Source organism: Acomys minous, assembly GCF_964271855.1.
Source record: "Acomys minous genome assembly, chromosome: 3".
Classification (NCBI taxonomy): Eukaryota; Metazoa; Chordata; class Mammalia; order Rodentia; family Muridae; genus Acomys; species Acomys minous.
The window spans coordinates 27,231,731-27,252,827 of record NC_140485.1 but is presented as its reverse complement, the minus strand read 5'-3'; the positions used below and the strand labels follow the sequence as shown (position 1 = coordinate 27,252,827).

General features: G+C 44.7%; 2 protein-coding genes across 4 annotated transcripts in view; one reads left to right on the top strand and one right to left on the bottom strand.

The window, feature by feature from the left end:
• The window catches only part of WDR76 (WD repeat domain 76), a 48,164-nt gene extending 30,723 nt beyond the window's left edge, over positions 1–17,441 (top strand). For all 3 annotated transcript variants that reach the window (XM_084774309.1, XM_084774307.1, XM_084774308.1), the window contains 5 exons: positions 170–325; positions 5,776–5,993; positions 6,860–7,012; positions 9,116–9,169; positions 16,054–17,441. In XM_084774309.1, coding sequence (XP_084630435.1) covers positions 170–325; positions 5,776–5,993; positions 6,860–7,012; positions 9,116–9,169; positions 16,054–16,318 — 846 coding nt within the window. In that variant the 3' untranslated portion in view covers positions 16,319–17,441. The remainder of the gene's footprint in view (positions 1–169; positions 326–5,775; positions 5,994–6,859; positions 7,013–9,115; positions 9,170–16,053) is intronic.
• A 104-nt stretch (positions 17,442–17,545) lies between these two features.
• The window catches only part of FRMD5 (FERM domain containing 5), a 263,034-nt gene continuing 259,482 nt past the window's right edge, over positions 17,546–21,097 (bottom strand). Inside the window, exon 15 of the mRNA XM_084774313.1 lies at positions 17,546–17,856. Within this exon, the coding sequence (XP_084630439.1) occupies positions 17,776–17,856 (81 nt within the window). The 3' untranslated portion in view covers positions 17,546–17,775. The remainder of the gene's footprint in view (positions 17,857–21,097) is intronic.

Sequence of the window (21,097 nt, the reverse complement as noted above, 5' to 3'; positions counted from 1 at the left end):
TCTACAAAGTGAGTCCAGGGCAGTTAAGGCTACGGAGAGAAACCCTGTCTCAGGAAAAAAGAAAATAAGCAATATAATTCTTCCATAAACACTTTAATGATATGAAGACATAGCAACCATTACTGCTTCTCACTAGTTTTGTCTTTTCCTCACCCCAACTTTCTTCCAGACCCAGCAATGTGAAGATAGGACGTATGTTTTTTATCCTCACAGTCAACCTGTTAGCTGCCTTTACTTCTCACCCGCCAACCCTGCCCACCTGCTGTCCCTGAGCTATGATGGCACTTTGCGATGTGGGGATTTCTCCAGTGCTGTTTTTGACGAGGTAAATGTTACTGTGTTTACAACCGGATATCAGACAGTATTCTGGATTACTTATTACATGCCATGCAACTGATTCCTGTGTCAGTCAGACTGAGAGAAGTGTGGTACATCTCAGGGAGTAAGGCCAAGTCTCAGACTGTCTGTTGTGTTGTGTGCCCTTCATAAGTCACTTAACTTCTGGGCCTCAGTTTCCTCCGCTATGAAGTGGGATAGTCATAGTATCTTCCTTACACAACTGTCATGAAAATAAAACTGAATTAGTACTAATAAGTAAGCTATTTATGGTTTGCTTTTTGAGGTAGAATCTCACCAAGAAGCCTGGGTTGGCTTTGAGCTGATTGGTGAGCTTCCGGCCTCTGTCCCAGCATGTCTGGGACTGCAGTATGGGCACATGCAACCACACAACTGTTATATATTTGCTTTATTTGTGGAAAAGCTTTTGAGTAAAAGTACTGTTCAGGCTGCGAGGTGGTGGCACACACCTTTAATTCCAGCACTTGGGAGGCAGAGGCAGGTGGATCATTGTGAATTTAAGGCCAGCCTGGTCTACAGAGTGCGTCTGGGCTGTACCAAGAAACTCTGTCTCAAAAAACAAAAATCAAAACAAAACAAAAGGCAGCGTTCTGTTTCTAGGCTTAATCCTTGTGCATATTCATTTGGGAAAAATACTAGAATATATTTTTGTTTATAGACATTATATTATGTATACTCCAAACTTTTGGCCTATACATAACATATAAACTGTATAAAATAAAATAGGATTTTCTATAGTTTCCCAGCTAAGATTTAACTTTTTGTTTTTTAATTTTTCTTTTTCTTTTGGTGCTAGAGAGTGAATCCAGAGCTAAGGAGCATGCTAGATAAGAGTTCTACTACTGAGCTAAACTCCATTTTTAAAAAAGTCTTAAGGATCCTCGCTGGCCTGAACCTCCTTACATGGTCAGCGATGACCTTGAACTTCTGATCCTCTTGCCTCCATCTCCCAAATGCTGCGATCGTGTAGGCATGCACTATGATGCCTGGTTTATGTGGCGCTTAGCATCACACCCAGGGATTTACCCAGCCTGGTGGACGCGCTGCCAGCTGAGCCACACTCCCCCCTCTGTCCTCCCAGCACAGTTTTAACAGACGGTAAAGAGACTCACTCAGTTGTTTTGACCTGGCAGAGTCATAATTGACAACAGATTTTAGTGATATTTGGTTCTCTGGCAAGAAGCAGACATCTAAAGGGTTTCCTTTTGGACCACTGTGTCCTGGGCTGCTTAACCCATGCTAGCCAGATGAGATCTGTGCCTGTTTGAGAATTGTCTGGAGTCTGGAGCTGGAGCTCAGTGAACTGCTTGCCTAACATGCATGCAGGCCTGTGCTTGCCGTAACAGGCATGCAGGCCTGTGCTTGCCTAACATGCATGCAGGCCTGTGCTTGCCTAACATGCATGCAGGCCTGTGCTTGCCTAACATGCATGCAGGCCTGTGCTTGCCTAACATGCATGCAGGCCTGTGCTCGCCGTAACAGGCATGCAAGCCTGTGCTTGCCTAACATGCATGCAGGCCTGTGCTTGCCTAACATGCATGCAGACCTGTGCTTGCCTAACATGCATGCAGGCCTGTGCTTGCCTAACAGGCATGCAGGCCTGTGCTTGCCGTAACAGGCATGCAGGCCTGTGCTTGCCGTAACAGGCATGCAGGCCTGTGCTTGCTTGCCTAACAGGCATGCAGGCCTGTGCTTGCCTAACAGGCATGCAGGCCTGTGCTTGATTTCCAACATGGCATAAAGGAAAAAAGAAAGGAGGCCGGGCGTGGTGGCGCACGCCTTTAATCCCAGCACTCGGGAGGCAGAGGTAGGCGGATCGCTGTGAGTTCGAGGCCAGCCTGGTCTACAAAGTGAGTCCAGGACGACCAAGGCTACACAGAGAGACCCTGTCTCGAAAAACCAAAAAAAAAAAAAAAAAAAAAAAAGGAAAAAAGAAAGAAAGATGGAATGGTTGAGGAAATAGGGCACTTAGACCTTTTTAAAAAGAAATTTACCTTTTTGTTTTGTCTGTCTGTCTTTCTAAGATTTATTTATTATGTATAGAGCATTCTGCCTGCTTGCCAGAAGAGGGCACCAGATCTCATTACAGATGGTTGTGAGCCACCATGTGGTTGCTGGGAATTGAACTCAGGACCTTTGGAAGAGCAGTCAGTGCTCTTAACCTCTGAGCCATCTCTCCAGCCCTCTTTCTTTCTTTCTTCCTTCCTTTCTTTCTTTTTTTTTAAAAGACAGAATTGTTTTATGTAGTCCTCACTTTATAGACCATGTTGGCCTTGAACTCGGAGAGATCCTCTTTCTCTGCCTTCCCGAGAGCTGGGCTTAAAGCCTTAAATATTTTAAAAGCATTTAAAAAGATAGTTCACTTGTTAAAGTGCTTGCTGTACAACCCTGAAGACCTGAGTTCAATCCCCAGGACTCATGTAAAACACTGCAGTGCAGGGCTTGGAAAGATGGCTCAGTGGATAAGAGCACTGCCTGCTCTCCCAGAGGAATAAGGTTCAATTCCCGGCACCTACATGGTGGCTCACACTGTCTCCTCTAGTTCCAAGGGATCTGACATCCTTTTCTGATGACCTCCAGCACCAGCATGCATGCGATATCCATCCATCCATAGCACCTCCTCCCACAAAACTAAGTAAGTCTTTGTTGTTGTTGTTTTGAGATAAAATAGACACATTAAAAAAACAAACAAACAAAAACAAAAAACAAAGCAAAACCCCTCTGTTCATGGTGGCACGCACTTCTTACCTCAGTGCCAGGGAGGCAGAGTCCGGCCAGGTAGATCCCTGGGCCTCGGTGTCCAGCCAGCCTAGCCTTTTTTCTTTTTCTTCATTAATTAATTTATTTAATCATTTTAAAACCTGATTGCAGACCCCGCCTTCTCTCCTCCCAGTCCAACCCTTACGCCCCCCCCCCCCCCCCCCGTGGGTCCCAACCCACCCTGGCACATCAAGTCACAGCAGGACTAAGCACATCCTCTCCCTCTGAGGCCAGACAAGGAGCCAGCTATGGGAAAGGGATCCAGAGGCAGAAACAGCTCCAGCTCCAATTGTTAGGGGACCCATGTGAAGACCAAGCTGCACATCTGCTACACATGTGTAGGGGGCAGCCTAGCCTTCTTGATGAACTCCAGGCAAATGAGAGACTATCTCAAAAATTAAGATGGACAGCACCTAAGGAGTGGCCTCTCCCTCCAAATGCACATGCACACTACAGGAGCACACCAGTTTAAAACGTGCTTTAAAACGGTTATTCTAGTAACTACAAATAGTGTGGAATGACTCCTGTTTCTGGCTCATTTTTCACTGAATTTCTAAATTTTCTTTTTTACAAACTGGGAAAGCTTTTCTCTTTGTTGGTTTTTATTTTGTTGTTGTTTTGTTTTCTCTTTTTGTTTTTTGATTGAACAACGAAGGTAGTTACATTTGCACTTGTTTTTTTGAGACAGAGCCTTGCCATGTATAGTAGGTTGGCCTGGGCTTGTGATTTTTTTCTGTCTCAGTCTTCCAAGTGCGGGGATGACAGGCTTGTACTTCCGGGCCTAGTTCACCATCACAAACATTATTGTACCCAACAACTTATCTCTTAGTGAAATCAGAATTGAACGGAACAAAAATTATTCTTTTTTTTTTTTTTTTTTTGGTTTTTCGAGACAGGGTCTCTCTGTGTAGTCTTGGCTGTCCTAGACTTACTTTGTAGAACAGGCTGGCCTCGAACTCACAGCAATCCGTCTGCCTCTGCCTCCTGAGTGCTGAGATTAAAGGTGTGCACAACCACCACACCCGGCTTTATTTTTTAAGACAGGTTCTATGTAGCTCTGGCTGTTCTGGAACTCACAATGTTGGCCTCAAACTCCCAAGTGAGGTGTGAGCTACCATGCCCAGCCTTGAAACTGAGACATTTTTATACAGCTTTATTAACTGTCAAGAATTTTAATCTGTGCTAGGGATGTCAGTCAGTTGGTAGAGTGTCTACCTAGGAGGCCCAAGGCCTTTCCATCCTCAGTACTACATAGACTGGCATGTGTGTGTGATCTCAGCCCTTAGGAAGTGGAGACAGGAGGATGTTCAAGGTCATCCAGCCTGGGCCACCTAGGGACCATCTTTCAAAAACACACAAACAAAACAAAATTATTTATTTGTTTATTTTTGCGACAGAGTTTCTCGCTTTGTAGACCAGGATGGCCTCAAACGCACAGAGATCTACCAGCCTCTGCCTCCCAAGTGTTGGGATTAAAGGCATAGGCCACCATGCCTGGCTCAAAACAAAAGACTTTTAATCCGTTTATTCTTCTATCAGCAATAGTTATAATTGAACATCCAGTCATATATATTTCAGTTGGATGTAAAACTACTTCTATTAAGATATAATTTTAGGCTGGGTGTAGTGGCGAACGCCTTTAATACCAGCACTCAGGGAGGCAGAGGCAGGTAGAAGCCCTGTCTTTGAAAAAAAAAAAAAGATATAATTTTAGGTCTAGAGAGGTGCCTCAGCAGTTAAGAGGACTGTCTGCTCTTCTAGAGGTCCTGGGTTCAATTCCCAACAACCATGTGGTGGCTCACCACCATCTATATTGGAATCTGATGCCCTCTTCTGACGTGCAGATAGAGTAGTCACACAAAATAAATAAATACATCTTTTTTTTAAAAAAGACAAAATTTTAGTTAGAAATCAGAGTGATTTCTTTTTCTGGTATGTTTCACAGAGTAGAGTTGGAACTGAGGATTTTTGAGGTTTAAGAGATTTGGCATATGTATCCCTGATACGGTGTGATGGGCTGTTTGATTTAGGCCAGCCTCTGTGTTGTCATCTTGCTTTGTATTTCCTGTGTGGATGACAGAAGGGTAAATGACATTGTTTGGCAAAGTATCCCATAATTGCTTTACTAGGGATATTTTTCCCTCTGGTTTTTCGAGATAGGGTTTGTCTGTGTAGCCCTGGGTGTCTGGACTTGCTTTGTAGACCAGGCTGGCCTCGAACTCACAGAGATCTGCATTCCTCTGCTTTCCCAGTACTGGGACTAAAGGCTTGTGCTATGGAGCCCACTTTATGAGGGATTTAAGCATTGGTTTTCTCTGAAAGAATAATCCCAGCATTTGGGAAGAGAATGCAGGAGGATCAGGTGTTCAAGGCCAGCCTGGGCCACATGTAGAGGCATGAGGACAACTTCGGGGAGTCCGTTGTTGCCCCACTTTCCAGGCTGAGTCACTCAGCTTGTGCTGCTGCGCTGGTGTGCCAAGCTGCCTGCCTGAGCCTCTTCTCCACCCCCTGCCATGGTAGGGGTACAGCTGTGTGCCCCCTCATCGTTTTTCTATGGGTTCCGGGATTGAATGCAAATTGTCAGGCGTGTGGTGAGCACTGGGACCCCTGAGCCGCCTCCCCAGCCTCAGTGTTTTAATGGACTGACATCTCCCCTAGGTGTACAGGAACGAGGGGAACGCCTCCTCCTCCTTTGACTTCTTGGCGGAAGATGCTTCCACTCTGCTTGTGGGACACTGGGATGGACATTTGTCACTGGTCGATAGACGGACACCTGGAGCTTCCTATGAGCAGCTTTTCAATTCATCCTTGGGAAAAATACGGACTCTTCACGTCCACCCAGTATCCAGACAATATTTTATCACGGCAGGACTGAGGTATGCTTGTTTTCTTCTGGGTTGGTTGGTTGGTTTTGAGACATGGTCCCACTTGCTCTCTCTCAGGCTGGTTTGAAATTGTAGTGATCCTCCTGCCTCACCTTTTCAAGGTTTATAGGTCTGTTACCTGCCAGGCTTGAGACAGGCTCTGCGGACAATTTTAGGATTTAATCCTTTGCATGTCACAGTATGTGATTTAGTTTAGTTTCTCAGACCCTTGGCTGACTGACTCACACTGCCCCCCCCCCATCTCTGTTTCTTTCTTGAGACAAGATCTTACTGTGAAGCCCTGGCTGGTCTGGAACTCAGAGACCCACCTGCCTCTGCCTTTTAGTTGAGGCTAAAAGCATGCCCCACCACACTTGACCCACGCTTGACTTTTGTGCTGTACAGAAGCCAAACAGATTTCTCACTCACATTGAAAGCAATGTTTTAAATGTAATTGCTTTCTAAATAGGAATTGTTTTGGTGTCATAAATAGAGGACTGTTCAAAGAAGCACACATCTGTGCCTTTGGCACAGTATGCGTTTACTTTTGCTTTCATGAGAAGAAAACTTAAAATGGTAATAACAGAGAAATGTGACCTCTAACTTTGCTTGTGTTACTTTGTTTCTTGGAGATAATGAAAAAAACAAAAACAAAAACAAACAAACAAAAAACAACCCACAGGAAGGACTCTCTGTGCCTGGTGGGGGCGTGGATCTGTGTGTCTTAGGAGTTTTCTGATATATGCCAGCCACTCTGTAAAGTACAGAGCTGAGGCTCCTGTCTTAAGTGTTCCTCATGCAGCAGGAGTCTGTGTCTGGCAGCCCTGCTCCTTGGGCTCATGCATGGGCTACACTGATAATCTCTCTTCCTGTCCCAGGGATGTTCATGTTTATGATGTGAGGTGCCTGGATTCCAGGGGAAGCCAGCCCCTGATCGCTCTGACTGGGCACTCGAAGAGCATCGCCTCTGCATATTTCTCACCTGTTACTGGGAACAGAGTGGTGACCACATGTGCTGACTGTAAGCTGAGGTAACATGTTTAGAGACTGCAGCTATGGTGCCTGTAGACTAGAAATTATGCTTCCTGCTGTTGCTATGGAATCGCTGTGTTGTAGCCCCGCCCTCTCTCCCTCCTTTCCCTCTCTTCCACCCGCCTTCTTTTCTTTTAATACCTCCCCTTGTCTTTGTGACTGCTCTCCCTCCCTCTTCCATGTCTCCTGTGTTTTCCAGGCTGGCCTTGAATTTACGATCCTGCTGCTTTGGCCTCCTGGGTATGTTCCGGAACCACCTTAATAGTGTGTTAAGTAGGAATCAGAGAGTCTCAGACTTCAGGCATGTAGAAAACACCAAAAAAAAAAAAAAAAAAAAAAAAAAAAAATGATGCTTCTGCATAAGCTAATAATAGGTATTATTTTAGGGTTTTAGTTTTGGTACCTTTCTATAACTGCCTCCCCAAACTGATTTAAATCAGTTGAACTTAGAGACAGAAAATAATGTCGTTAAAGACACATGAAAAGGCTTTTGGGTTTTTTTTTTGTTTTGTTTTTGGTTTTTTTTCGAGATAGGGTTTCTCTGTGTAGCCTTGGCTGTCCTGGACTCACTTTGTAGACCAGGCTGGCCTTGAACTCACATCAATCCACCTGCCTCTGCCTCCTGAGTGCTGGGATTAAAGGCGTGTGCCACCACACCTGGCCTGTGAAAAGGCTTTTGTAGTCCCAGTTTCTTGACAGGCTGAGGCAGGAGAATGCCTTGAGCCCAGATGGGCAGCATATTGAGACCCTCATCTCTAGAAAAAGATGTGAAGACTGTTAATGCAACTACAGGAAAAATGTTCTGTTCTCTTCAAGAATACTTAAATTTGTTTTAAATTTGCAAGCTCTTTAAGAGTCGGAATTTAGCCAGGCGTGATGGCACACACCTTTAGTCCCAGTACTTTGAGAGGTAGAGTCAGGCCAGCCTGGTCTACAAAGCAAATCCAGGACAGCCAAGGCTACACAGAGAAACTCTGTCTTGAATAACCACACACCCACACACCCACACACACGCACACACACAACAAAGGGTTGAAATTATTTTCTTCAACAAATATATCTAGTGAACATATCCCATGGATCACACTCAAGGATGGTGAACACGTGATCTGTAGGTGCCCATGCTAGTGTCTAGCAGAATGTGTGAGTTTTACCAGGAGATGAAGTCAGAGTGTTTATCATGAGGGCAGAACAGCCGTGTCCCTTTCCGCCCACACAGGGTTTTTGATTTGTTTGTTTCAGCAGCTTTTTACCCCTTTTTATTCATTTACACTCTAGAGTTGATGCTACAACATTAACCTCTAGTAATTAAGCTTTCTAATAATCAAGCCAGCCAAGAGATTGCTCTGGATCAGCTGGGCGCAGAGGGGAGATGTGATACTGAGGTTGGCTGCCTTCTACCATGGTACCCAGTAGAGGATTCTGGGCCCCTCCACTTGCATGCCAGCCATCAGTCTGTTCAGTTGGGAAACTGCACTATCAGGCTATCACGTAAAGAGGCAGGAAGATTGCTTTCTGTGCATGTTCATACCACAGCCTATGTCTGTTGCCTATTTGTGAATCTGAATATAGTTTTAGATGCCAGATTGGCACTTTAGGATGTACATGCTAAGCTGGTGTCGTGGTGCATGCCTGTAATTCCAGCTCTCAGGAGGCCATGTAGGAAGATCAACAACAGTTCTAAGCATGTAGAATGAGATACTGCCTTTGTCTCTTTTCTTTTTTCTTTTCTTTTCTTTTCTAGACAGGGTTTCTCTGTGTAGTCCTGGACCTCAACTCTGTAGCCTTGAACTTGAGTTTACCCAGCTCTGGGATTAAAGGCATGTGCCACCACTGGCCAGCTGTGAGATGCTGTCTTAAAGAAAAACATTTTTCTTTTTGAGTAATAGTGTTTAAATATTTCCACATTAAGCTTATAATAGAGACTGAATTTTAGTAAGCACGTGTACTTAGTGTTAAAGATGGTATCGGTGGGTAGAATCTGACCCCACGTAAAGTGATGACTATGTTTCCTGCTGTGAATCTTACACACTTACACCATTTCAGAAAAACTGGAATCTCAGTGAAGGGTGATGTAACTGTTCCCAACATTTATTTTGCAGAGTCTTTGACAGCAGCTCCATATCTTCCCAGATTCCTCTCCTCACTACCATCAGGTAGGTCTCTGTGCACTGAATACCCTAGGTCCTGGGCTGCGTGAGCGGAGCAGGTCCATAGAAGGCCCAGGCTGGGCGTGTGGCTGTCAGGAAGAGGCTGTACTCCTGGCTTATGGTCCTCGTGAGCACCCTCACTCTCCAGCCCTGCACAGAGGCGCTCTCGCTCCTGGGTCTCAGTGGTCTGGCGCTTAGTCGGCATGTGCTCTCTAAGGCTGTTTTTGGCCAAAGTTAAGATTTTTATTGTGACTTGAGTTACAGTTAGTACCTTATTCAAGAAATTGCAACTACTTGATGGGGCTCCAGGAGCTCAGACTGAGCCTGTTTATGCTGGACTCCGTGGCTCCCGCACTTTCTACCTCGTGTTCTGGTTGTCTTCCAGAACCCACCGCTTTGAATGTGTGCCAGTTAACATCTGACTGCACTCTGCCCTCTGTGCCTTCTCTCTAGATAGTGCTTTGGTCATTGTGAACTGTGGTGTGTGTGGTGTAGCTCTGCCTCACCAGCCTCAGTTTTCAGGCTCTATTTAAGCCGATCTGCTTCCTTTGTCATAGGTTTTACCCATTTCATTTTATTTTACAGATGGTATGTTCCAAATTTTGGCCACAGATATTGTCACAATGACAGGGTTTCTTTTATTAAGGCTGACTAGTTCCCCTCTGTATGAGTGTGTGTTCTGCATTTTATCCATTTCTTTGTTGTTGTTGTTGTTGTTATTCTTTGTTTTTTTTGTGTGGGTTTGTTGTTGTTGTTGTTGTTTTGAGACAGTCTCACTAGCTATTCTGGAACTCCCTCTGTAGAGCAGGCTGGCCTTGAACTTGAAGACACCCTCTACCTCGGCCCACCATGCCTAGCCCTTATTTAATTTATTAACAAATAGAAATACGTATGTTTATCATGTTTTGAAATATGTATATGTTATAGAGTGGCTAAATTGAACTACTTAACATGCATTACCTTGCAATCCGCTTTCTTTCTCTGATGAGTACGTTTAAAGTGTACTGAAGAATTGTTGTGCTGGGGATGTGGCTCGGAGGGTAAAAGGGCTTGCTGAGCAAGTGTGCTGACCAGGAGTTCTCTTCCGGTTGGTGGGTGTCAGGCAGCTCGCTACTGCCTGTAACTGCAGTTGCCCTTTGATGGCCATGCACTCACATGGAGTGCCCTCCTCCTGACATATACCAGCAGGCAAAAACAAGATAAATCTTTAAAAAGCGAAAAAAAAGTTACTGACTATTCTAGACTAGCTCTCTCGACGCTGTTCTGGCTCTCTGACCGCTTGCAGCCTTTTACAAGCACCTGGCCAGCGCCTCCGCTACCAGCCTCTGTTAACTCATCTTTGACTTCACATTTAAATTCTACATGACCGTGAGACTGTGTCCTGCTTGTCTTTCTGTGTCTTGTTTATTCCATGTGACAGTGTTTTCCGGGTTCGTTTGTGTTGTCACAGTGACAGGGTTTCTCTTATTAAGACTGACAGATACCCTCTGGGTATCTGTGCTCTGCATTTTCTCTGGTTATCTACTGGTTTTTATCTAGCCCTGGCTGGCTTAGAACTCTGTATGTAGATGAGGCTGGCCTCGAACTCACAGAGATCTGCCCCCTGAGTGCTGACATTCAAGGTGTGTGCTAGAATAAAAGCCCAGGTCTGTAGCTCTCTAATATTTGGCGAAGGTGCTAAAAACATGCCCTGGGGAGGAGCCACTTTCTCTTCAAAAAGTGATGCTGGCAGACGGTTGTGTTGCCTGCTGCAGAGCGGAGTCACATCCTTATCTCACCGGAGAGAAGAAACTCAAAACAAAGCCTTTTAACAGCAAAACTAGTAGGGGAAATCACTTCAAGACACAGCCAGGAACTACAGTGGGACTACAGTAGCACCCACTGTAGCCCCAAGACTTGACAAATGTGATTACTTGAGATTGAAAAATGCCCTCATAGCATAGTAAACTATCAGTGGATCAAAAAGACTGCCTGTAAAATGAGAGAAAACTCTTTGCCAGGCAGGGTTAATGTCTAGAATATAAAAACTAAAGACCACGACAAGCTGGGCGTGGTGGCGCATGCCTTTAATCCCAGCACTTGGGAGGCAGAGGCAGGTGGATCTCTGTGAGTTCGAGGCCAGCCTGGTCTACAAAGCGACTCCATGACAGCCAAGGCTACACAGAGAGACCCTGTCTCCAAAAACCAAAAACCAAAAAAAAAAAAAAAAAAGTAAACAGGTATTACTTGCTCATGTTTAAATCTAAAGGTTTCTCCTTTTTTGCCCCAGTTTTTTTGAGTGCTGTGTAGATTTTTAAATTTAAATTTTATTTATTTGTTTGTTTGTTTGTTTTGGGGGGTGTTGAGACAGGCTCTCTCTGTATTATATCCTTGGCTATCCTGGACTCACTTTGTAGACCAGGCTGGCCTTGAACTCACAGCGATCTGCCTGCCTCTGCCTCCCAAGTGCTGGTATTAAAGGTGTGCGCCACCATGACTGGCTATTTATTTGGTTTTTTGAGACAGGGTTTCCCCGTGTACTCCTGGTTGTTCTGGAACTTGCCTTGTAGACCAGGCTGGCCTTGAATTCAGTGATCTTCCTGCCCCTGCTTCCCTGAGTGCTGGGATTAAAGGTGTGTGCCTCCGCTCTCTGGCCAAATTTTGTTTTTTATTATTGTGTGTATACAGGCGGGCTGGTGCATGTGGTGGCGTGTGTAGGTAAGAACAGCCTTTAGGGGATTTTCCCTCCATCGTGGTCCCGGGACTGAGCTCCAGTTGTCAGGTGGAAGCTTCTGAAGCCATGAAGTGTCAGGTTCTTGTTCTTAAAAATTCATACCAAAATTCCAAAGACCCTAAATGGCCAAAAAGGATCAGGTTCTTGTTCTTAAAGATTATTTTTGGCTCTTTAGTTTTTTTTGTTTTGTTTTGTTTTTTGAGTTTTGGTATGAATTTTAGATTTTTTTTTTTTGTTTCTATTTCTACAAAAAAAAAAAAAAAAAAAGATAACCATGGGATTGCACTGAATTTGTAGATTCCCTTGGGTAGGATGAATATTTTAATATTATTAAGTTTAAGCCATAAACACAAGATGTCTTTCCCTTTGTCTTTGCTTCTTTTTGTGTGTGAACAGGTGTGTGTTCTTTTCTTGCATGTTTGGAGGCCAGGTGTTGATGTTGATGTCTGCTTTTATCTTATTGATTGATTGATTGGCAGGGTCTGTGTATTGCTCCCCACTGCCTGTCTGTCAGTATATCTATCATCTACCTATCATTTACCTATCTATCTATATCTATCATCTACCTACCTATCTGTCTATCTATCTATATGCGCGCCATCTTATTTACTTACTTAGAGGCAGGGTCTCACTGTGCAGCCCTTGCTGGCTTGGAACTTGCTCTGTAGATCAGGCTGGTCTCGGAACTCAGAGCGATCCACCTGCCTCTGGTTTCAGAGTGCTGAGATTTCACCTCCAGCTTTCACCTTAGTTCTGACAGGGCCTCTCACTGACTTGGAGCACACTGTTTTGGCTAGAGTGATGGGCCAGCAAGTGCCTGAGTTATTCCCGCCTCCTCCCCAGTGCTGGGGTTACAGGCAACCACTGGTATTTTAGTGGTTTTGGGGGGTTTAAATGCTGGTATTTTATGCTTATTTCCTTTATCAGTGTTTGTGTCTCTTTGTATCCAAGCCTTCCATGTCCTTGGTTTATTCCTAAGGTATGCCTTTTAGCATCACCTGTCCCCGTCTCACTCAGTCTCTCTGTAGTCCCAGCTGATTGACTTAGCTTCCCTGGTACCGGGGTCTAGGTGCCCACCACCGTGCCTGGTTGGTGGGGATGCGTCTTAATTTTGTTTTGGATTGGTTACTATGAATGTGTAGTGATGACTACTTTTTTTGTAGGTCGTGTTACTTATATAGTAGGGAATGTTTTTGCTCTTGGCTAACTGCTGGAAAAAAAAAAAACTACTGGTCTGGAGAGGCCCAGTTATAATCAGTTCCAAGATGGCAGCCTCCATGCTGTTGAGCAAGGGAGGACAAAACCCAATGTTTATTCCTTGTAAAAACCAATTTCCTAAATTAAGACTTATCATTTCTCTCTCAGTCTTTTAAATATTACAATTTACTATCATTATTTGTGTTTGTTTGTTTGCTTATTTATTTTTTGAGGTCCAGTTTTGTATAGCCTAGTATGGCTTTTTTAGATCATTAAAATGTAGCCGAAATGATTTCTTTTTAAAGGCTTGCTTTTACTTAAATGTTGTGTATCGTGTGTATCTGTGTGGGGGTGCAGACGCATGGCAGGGATGGCTCCATGGCAGTGGTGGCTCTGTGGTGACATTTCCCACTGAGATGCAGGGATGCTTACATGTAAGTGAAACCCGAAAAGACAGGAAGGAAGATCTGTGTGGCTATAAATCTCAAGGTCTAAATGTCAGGAAACCACTTCTTCCAGGGAGGCCCCACTTCCTTAAGGACCAGCAGCTGCCCACAGGTACCAGCCGCTGGGGACCACGTGTGCGGGCACAGGAACCTGTGGGTACATTTTACATCTAGACCGTAACATCTCACCAACAGCATGACACACAACCACTGAGAAACAGACATGTGTCTTGACATTAAATCCTGGCTTCCTGAGTATGACTGTTGCCAGGAATTCTCTTTCTGTTGAGCTTTTAGACAAGGAGAAAAATCCTTTCGGCCTGCTGCACGGGCTGGTTTTGTGTGTCAGTTTGAGTCATCGGAGAGGAAGGAGCCTCAGTTGAGGGAATGCCCCCATGAGATCCAGCTGTAAGGCGTTTTTCTCAGTTGTGGGTAGCACCATCCCTGGGCAAGTGGTCCTGGGTTTTATAAGAAAGCAGGCGGAAGGCAGAGGCAGGCGGATCGCTGAGTTCAAGGCCACCCTGGTCTACAAAGTGAGTGTAGGACAGCCAAGGCTACACAGAGAAACCCTGATTCAAAAAACAAACAAACAAACAAACAAAAACAAAACAAACAAACAAACAAAAAAGAAGCAAGCAAGCAAGCAGGCTGAGCAAGCCACTAAGCAGCACCCCTCCACGGCCTCTGCATCAGCTCCTGCCTCCAGGTTCCTGCTATTTGCGTTCTGTCCTGACTTTGGTGATGAACAGTGATATGGAAATATAAGCCAAATAAACCCTTTCCTCCTCAACTTGCTTTTTGGGCATTGTGTTTGGTGCAGTAATAGAGACCCTACTTAAGACACGTGCCTTTTTCCCACCCCCCCCCCCCCCTCCCTTAAGTGATGAGGTCTTGCTGTGTTGCCCAAGCTAGCTAGCTAAATTCCTGGAATAAAGCGATCTTTCTCAGTAGCTGAGACTACCACCTGGGTTAAATACAATGGATTTTTATGTTTGTTGATATTTGTATCCTACATTAAGAAACTGTATGAGTGTGCATGTGTGTGAGTGTGTGAGTGCACGTGTGGAAACCCTAGGTCAACTTTATTCTGCAGGAGTTGCCACTTTGACTTTTGAGACGGGGTCTCTCAGTGGCATCTCGGGCTCACAGTTTTGGCGAGGCGCTGGCCAGTGAGCCCCAGGGGTCCCCTGTCTCCATCTCCTCAGCACTGGGGTTACAAGTGTGCCCATGGCACCATGACCAGTTTTTTAAGTAGGTTCTTAAGTTGATGTGACAAGAGCTTTACCACCTGACCCATCTTTCCAACCTCTGTATCTTGTGACTTTGCTTGAAATTATCTAGTAAGTAGATTTTTTAAGGCGTGGAATCTTTTTATTATTATTTTTGTTTTTATGAGATGTGATGAGTCATCCGCAGTCCCCGCCCCTTCTGTGCTTCCTTCTCTGTCTAAAGGATCGGCACAGTGGTGAGATGACACCCTTACCTTGTTCTTGGTCCCAGAGGGCGAGCTCTCAGCCTTCACCTGTCTGGTGCACTGTGGGCTCTTCACGTGGGTTGTCTGCCTCCCTCCCAGTGTGCTGGGTGAGTGCATCATGAAGGGATGCCAGCTTTTGTCAGGCTCTTCACTTTCAGCATCAACTGTGACCATCACGTGCCTGTCCCTCACCTTGCTAACACTGGCTGTGTTGTTATGGCACCTTGTCTCCACTTGACCACAGTGTATAATTCTTTACTATGCTATGAATTTGGTTTGTTAATTAATTTATTTAATTATTTTGTATTTTCGAGACACGGTTTCTCTGTGTAGCCTTGGCTGTTCTGGACTCACTCTGTAGACCAGGCTGGCCTCGAACTCACAGCGATCCACCTGCTTCTGCCTCCCGAGTGCTGGGATTAAAGGTGTGCGCCACCACCGGCTGGCACAGTATATTCTTAAAATTATTTCTCTTGTGGGTGTACAGAATAGTGAGGAAAGGAACTGTTTTAGGGCTGGTGGCTCCGTTGTGGCCCTGGGTTTGATTCCCCAGACTGCATACACTGGTGAAGTGCGGTGTATGCCTGGGAGGTAGAGGCAGGGGGATCCGAAGTTTTAAGGTCATTCTCTGTTACAAAGTTCAAGGTCAGCCTGGGCAACAGAAGACCCTATCTCAAAAAGAAAAGAAAAGGAGGAGTATCATTTGTTTAAATTTGTTTGTAGACTTATCTATGTGTATGTGTCTTTTGCCTATGTGTGTGTATGTGTGCCACGTGTGTGCCTGGCACCTGCTGAGGTCAGAGGAGGGCATTGGGTTCTTTGGAACTGGAGGTACTGATGGTTGTGAGCCATCATATGGGTGCTGGGAACCAAACCAATAAGTGCTTTCATCACTGAACCGTCTCCAGTCCCAGAAGAAGGTACCATTTCTGTAAGTGTACCCTCCGGGCACACACTGAAGGTTGGACGGTAAAGCAGGCATTGTCTACACTGGGTTTTGGTTCATTTAGCACTTACGAGTAAATACTGCTTTGTTTTTGTTTTTGTTTTTCCCTGCTAGGCACAACACTATCACTGGGAGATGGCTCACGAGGTTCCAAGCTGTGTGGGACCCTAAACAAGAAGACTGCTTCGTAGTCGGTAGCATGGCCCACCCACGGCGGGTGGAAGTCTTCCACGAGACGGGGGAGAATGTGTGTTCTCTTTCGGGAGAATGTCTTGCATCTGTATGCTCCCTCAGTGTTATGCACCCTACTCGGTATCTCCTGGCTGGAGGTAATTCCAGTGGGAGGGTGCATGTTTTCATGCATCGAGAAAGCTTCTGAGCTTTTGGGTAGGTCCAACAAATTGCTGTGGCTAAGGAGCCTAAAGCTTGCTTTCACACAGTGTAGTGCATCTGTTGAGTCATGTGTTATATTAAGCAGATATGACATTGCTTTCTCAGTGAGACCTCTATGCAGAACGTCGCATTAGCCAGGGAGGACCTTGGAGGCTGTTTCTAGAGGATGAAGGAGGGACCTGGCGCAGAAACTGTTTTCAGCACTTTTTGATTGTTTTGAGACAGCATCTTGTGAAGCCCAGGCTGGCCTCAGACTCTGCGTAGCCAAGAATGATCTGGAACTCAAGAGCCTCTTACTTTTGCCTATTAAGTGCTAAGACCACAGGCATGTACCACTGCACTGAGCATCTCAGCACTTTCATTCTAACAAATGATACCACTTTGAGTGGCTACTATTAGCTTTTTGAGATATTATAATGAGACCATTTTGATACCATAGTGATCTATATAGATCTGTGATTTATTTAGTTTGGGCTAAATGCTTATTTCTCACATTGGAATAGGTCCAACCCAATCATCAAAGTCTAATTATTAAGCATTGAATTCCAGGGACTGTTGCATGCTAGGCAAATATTCTACTTTTTGAAACTTGTTTTTTGTTTTGTTGTTGAGACTGGCTCTTGCTGTGTAGTCCAGGCTAGCCTTGAACTTAGTATTCCTGCCTCACTTTCCCAAATACTGGTACTATAGCTGTGCACTGCTATGTGCAGCCAGAACTTAGTTTTGTAAGCTAAGAACCATTTTTAGGGGTCCTTGTATCTCAGTTTAGTGTTAACTTGAAATCCTGAGAGGCTAGGGCCCGAGTCTACATGCTTGGAGCTCTGTCTGCTTCCTTTGGGAAGCTCCTGACATGTACCAGGACTGTGTTGTATTTGAATTTATACTGTTATTCTATATTCTTGTGTACAGACTGGGCTCCAGGCAGGGTTTCTAGCTTTTCACGTGAAATTAGTAACCCCAGCCCTTGAGGTAGAAACAGGAGACTCAGGAGTTCAAGGCCAACCTGGCTCACCTTCCCCTACCCCCAAATTAATAAAGCACAGAAAGCAAAATTTGGATGTTTATTTTTTAATTCGAGTACTTAAAAATAAAACTTAGTTTCATATGCATATATATATGTGTGTGTGTATATGTATATATATATAGATAAAGAGATATATATGGTATATGTTTATACATATTCTGCTGAATCAGTGGCCTGGTGTCACGGTGTGACATATATTCACCATTTTCTATTATTTGCCAAAATGACTACTGAAAGGTTTATAAATAGCTTAGGCAGTATGTTTGGATTGTAAGAGGGAATACTTAATTATATACACCACAGAAATAAAGGGATATGAATTTTTCTTGAATAATTTCTTTGAGTAATCTTTGTGATTAAAAATCTGGAGGCTAAAGATGCTCACCAGTTAACAGCTCTTTCAAATGACCCAGCTTTGATCACCAGCACCTCCATGGCTCATGACCACATGCAACTCCAGTCCTAGGGGATCCAGTGCCGCCTTCTGGCCTCTGTGAGTACTGCAGACACATGGCATCCAGACATATGTGCAGGCAGAGTTTAAAACAAAGGTTTAAAAAAAAAAATCTAAGAGTTAAGTGTGGTGGCATACGATTTTAATCCCGGGAGGCAGAGACAGGCAGATCTCTGTGAGTTCGAGGGCAGTTCTGTCAGCCTAGTGAATTCCAGGCCAATCAGTGAGACCCCCCCATCTAAAAAACGGAACTACGTGTTGGAGGCTTAGTTTTAATAATCATGGGTATTCATAAGGAAATGGTGGTTCTGTTTCATAGCTGACAAAATTTTTCTTGATTTTTATTTTTATTATGTGTGTGTTGCCCAGGAGGTCAGAGAAGAGTGTCAGATCCCCTGGAATTGAAGTTCAAGCCCATTCTGAGCCACCGTGTGGGTGCGGGGATCTGAGCCTGGGTCCCGTCCAAGTAGTAAGTCATTTCTCTCTCCACAGATTGGTAACTTGGTAAAGTGAGATCAGTTACAAGGTTTTGTTGTTGTTCTTGTTTTTTTTTTTTTTTTTAAAAAAAGACCCATTCTCTTACGGTATTTAAATATTTATTAAGTTTAAAAATAATCTCCATGGCACCAATGATTTTATGCTAACTACATACTGCATATGTAGAAAAAAGTACATTGCTTTGAAGGAGAACGTAACTTAAGAGATTTTGGCACATGAAAGGTTAACAGCTCTCTATTTTTAAATGAAACTAAGAAATTCACATTTGTAGGTAGTTTTCCCTCTACTGCTTAAAGGTGCAGCACACTATTCGGTAGGTATTTCCTCTGGTCGACGCTGCTATGCAAATCTGCTTTTTCTACAGTGAGATCAACTAAATCTGAGAGGAAAGGACAGACATAGAACACAGCAAAACCAGACTGAAAACTACAACTGTAATGACGGTAAAACACTGAAAAACACTAGTCACCAGTAACGGGGTTTGCTATTGAACTATTGAAAACTATTTGGGAACCAAATCGAAGGAAGCCTTTTTCTGTCCTTATTTTCTATTTTCTGGAATTAGCCTTGGAAAAAAAAAAAACAAACAACCTGAAGGTTCCAGGTCAGATGTTGGAAATGGCACAGATCACTGCACTATTAGGACTCTAGACACAAGAAACACACCAGGCAAGGAAGGGCAGGCTGCCTCCCTCCCGTGCTATGAAGGTCAGAGGCGAGGCTACCGATCACTGCATAGACGCCACGTTCTACAACTGAGGTAGGAGCGCTACACTAGAAGGCAGTCTGCTATGTTGCATAAGAATAGAAATCCGTTTCACAACAGCCCTGTTCCCCATTATCCTTTGCCTCTGGGGGTGGGGAGGACCCTGACACCAGCCCTGTGCTAAGTAAGCCTTCGCTGTGCAGTTGACAAGTGGCAGTGGCTCTTTTGTCTTGTCATGCGGTAAATTTTTTAGGTTTTACCCACATTGTTGCTGGTATGGAGGTGATCAGATAGGCCTGGTTCCGTCCCTAGAGTCGCCGCTGTTCAGACTGGCAGTACTTGAGGCCTCACTACTGGTTGGTTGGTCACTGGAGCACCCGGCAAAGCCTCCCCTTGGCAAATGGTTCTTGGTGTCTTGCCTGAGACAGCAGTCAAAGCTGGCCCTCTTGCTAACATGTTAGTTGTATTGTTTGGTCAGAGTTTGCATCTTATGGCTCAGAGCCAATCTCAGCATATTGCAGTTTGGGGTTTATTTTTCTTGGAAGTGGGAGGCCAGTGGTTTGAGACAGGGTCTCATGTATCCCAGGCTGGCCTTAACTTACTCTGTAACTGAGGATGACCTTGAACTTCTGATCCTCCTGCCTCCCTGCAGAATGCTAGGATCACAGGTATATGCCACCACGCCCGGTTTTATGTATCATTAGCAGTCAGACCCAGGGCCTTATGTGTATTAGGGAAGTTCTCTACCCACTGAGCTACACAGCCTCAGCCCTATGCTCAACTTCTCTTTTCTTGGAACAAGCCATATTCCTTTATGCATGCATTATCAGAGGTGTGCTAAAGTGGCAGAGCATGCTTCGCAAGACCAGAACTTTATTAAAAGTTTGTTGACCTCTGGTCTAGAATACAAAGGCCATCTTTCTTTTCTCTCTCTCTTTCTTTCTTTCTTTCTTTCTTTCTTCTTTCTTTCTTTTTCTTTTTTCAAGACAGGGTTTCTCTGTGTAGCCTTGACTGTCCTGGACTCACTTTGTAGACCAGGTTGGCCTCGAACTCACAGCGATCCACCTGCCTCTGCCTCCTGAGTGCTGGGATTTAAGGCGAGCGCCACCACGCCTGGCTATGGGCATCTTTCTTTAACTTATGTAAATGCCATCCCTGGCATCCGCCAGCCCCCTTTTAAATTAATGGATTAATTTGTTTTATGGCTGCCATATTCTGAACGTGGACGTGATTCTACCACCCCACACAACAAAGTAAGAGGAGCTCAAATGTACTATAGCTCACTCTGTCCTGCACTTGGGGCCTATTGGCTGTCCTTGAAATATGTCCCTGGGCGTCAGATGACCTAGCAAGCTCTCCCTGAGATGAAGCAAGCTCTTGTTATTGGTGGTAGGAAGTGCAGAGGCCTGGGGACCGCTGCTCACCTTGGCGTGTGTGCCTGTGCTGCTGTGATGATGCTAAGTGTGCTCCTTGGCTGTGTTTCCTAGAGCAGAGGCATCCCTACAGTAAGTGTTGGTCAAGTTCTGTCTCTGTAGGCCTCGTTTAGTGTTTCCTGGTCCCTTCCAAGGCTGTTTGCTTTTGATGCTTCCCTCAGATCTGTTTCCCTCACACCTGTTAGTTCATCGGGTTCTGTTGTCTTGATTCACAAAGTAAAAATACGAATAGATAAGAAAATAACATTTTGCTGTTAAAATAGAGCTTGGAATAATCTTGTTTTTGGAGGGGGTACACTATACAAAACCAGCACTGCTCTCTGTGGCTCTGCAGGCTCTCAGGTGACTTAGCACAGGTCTCTGGTACCTACATTATGGGATGTTTCTGATGGAACACTCTGGTGCCACTGAAGCACTCGAAAAGTCTTGAGGTTCTTCAGGAAAAAAAAAAATCATTAAATAAAGCTCAGTGGTGCCCACTAAGTTCTAGTCTAAGGGGACCGACTTCCCCCACCCCTGCTGCTGCAAGCGGTGGTCCCTTCAGATGACCACTCTGCTCAGATTTGAAAAACAAAAGGAAAAGCAAACCCAACTCAGACCATTGTAAGAAGCAACTTTCTATTTAATCATTCTAACACAGACGTTTACTT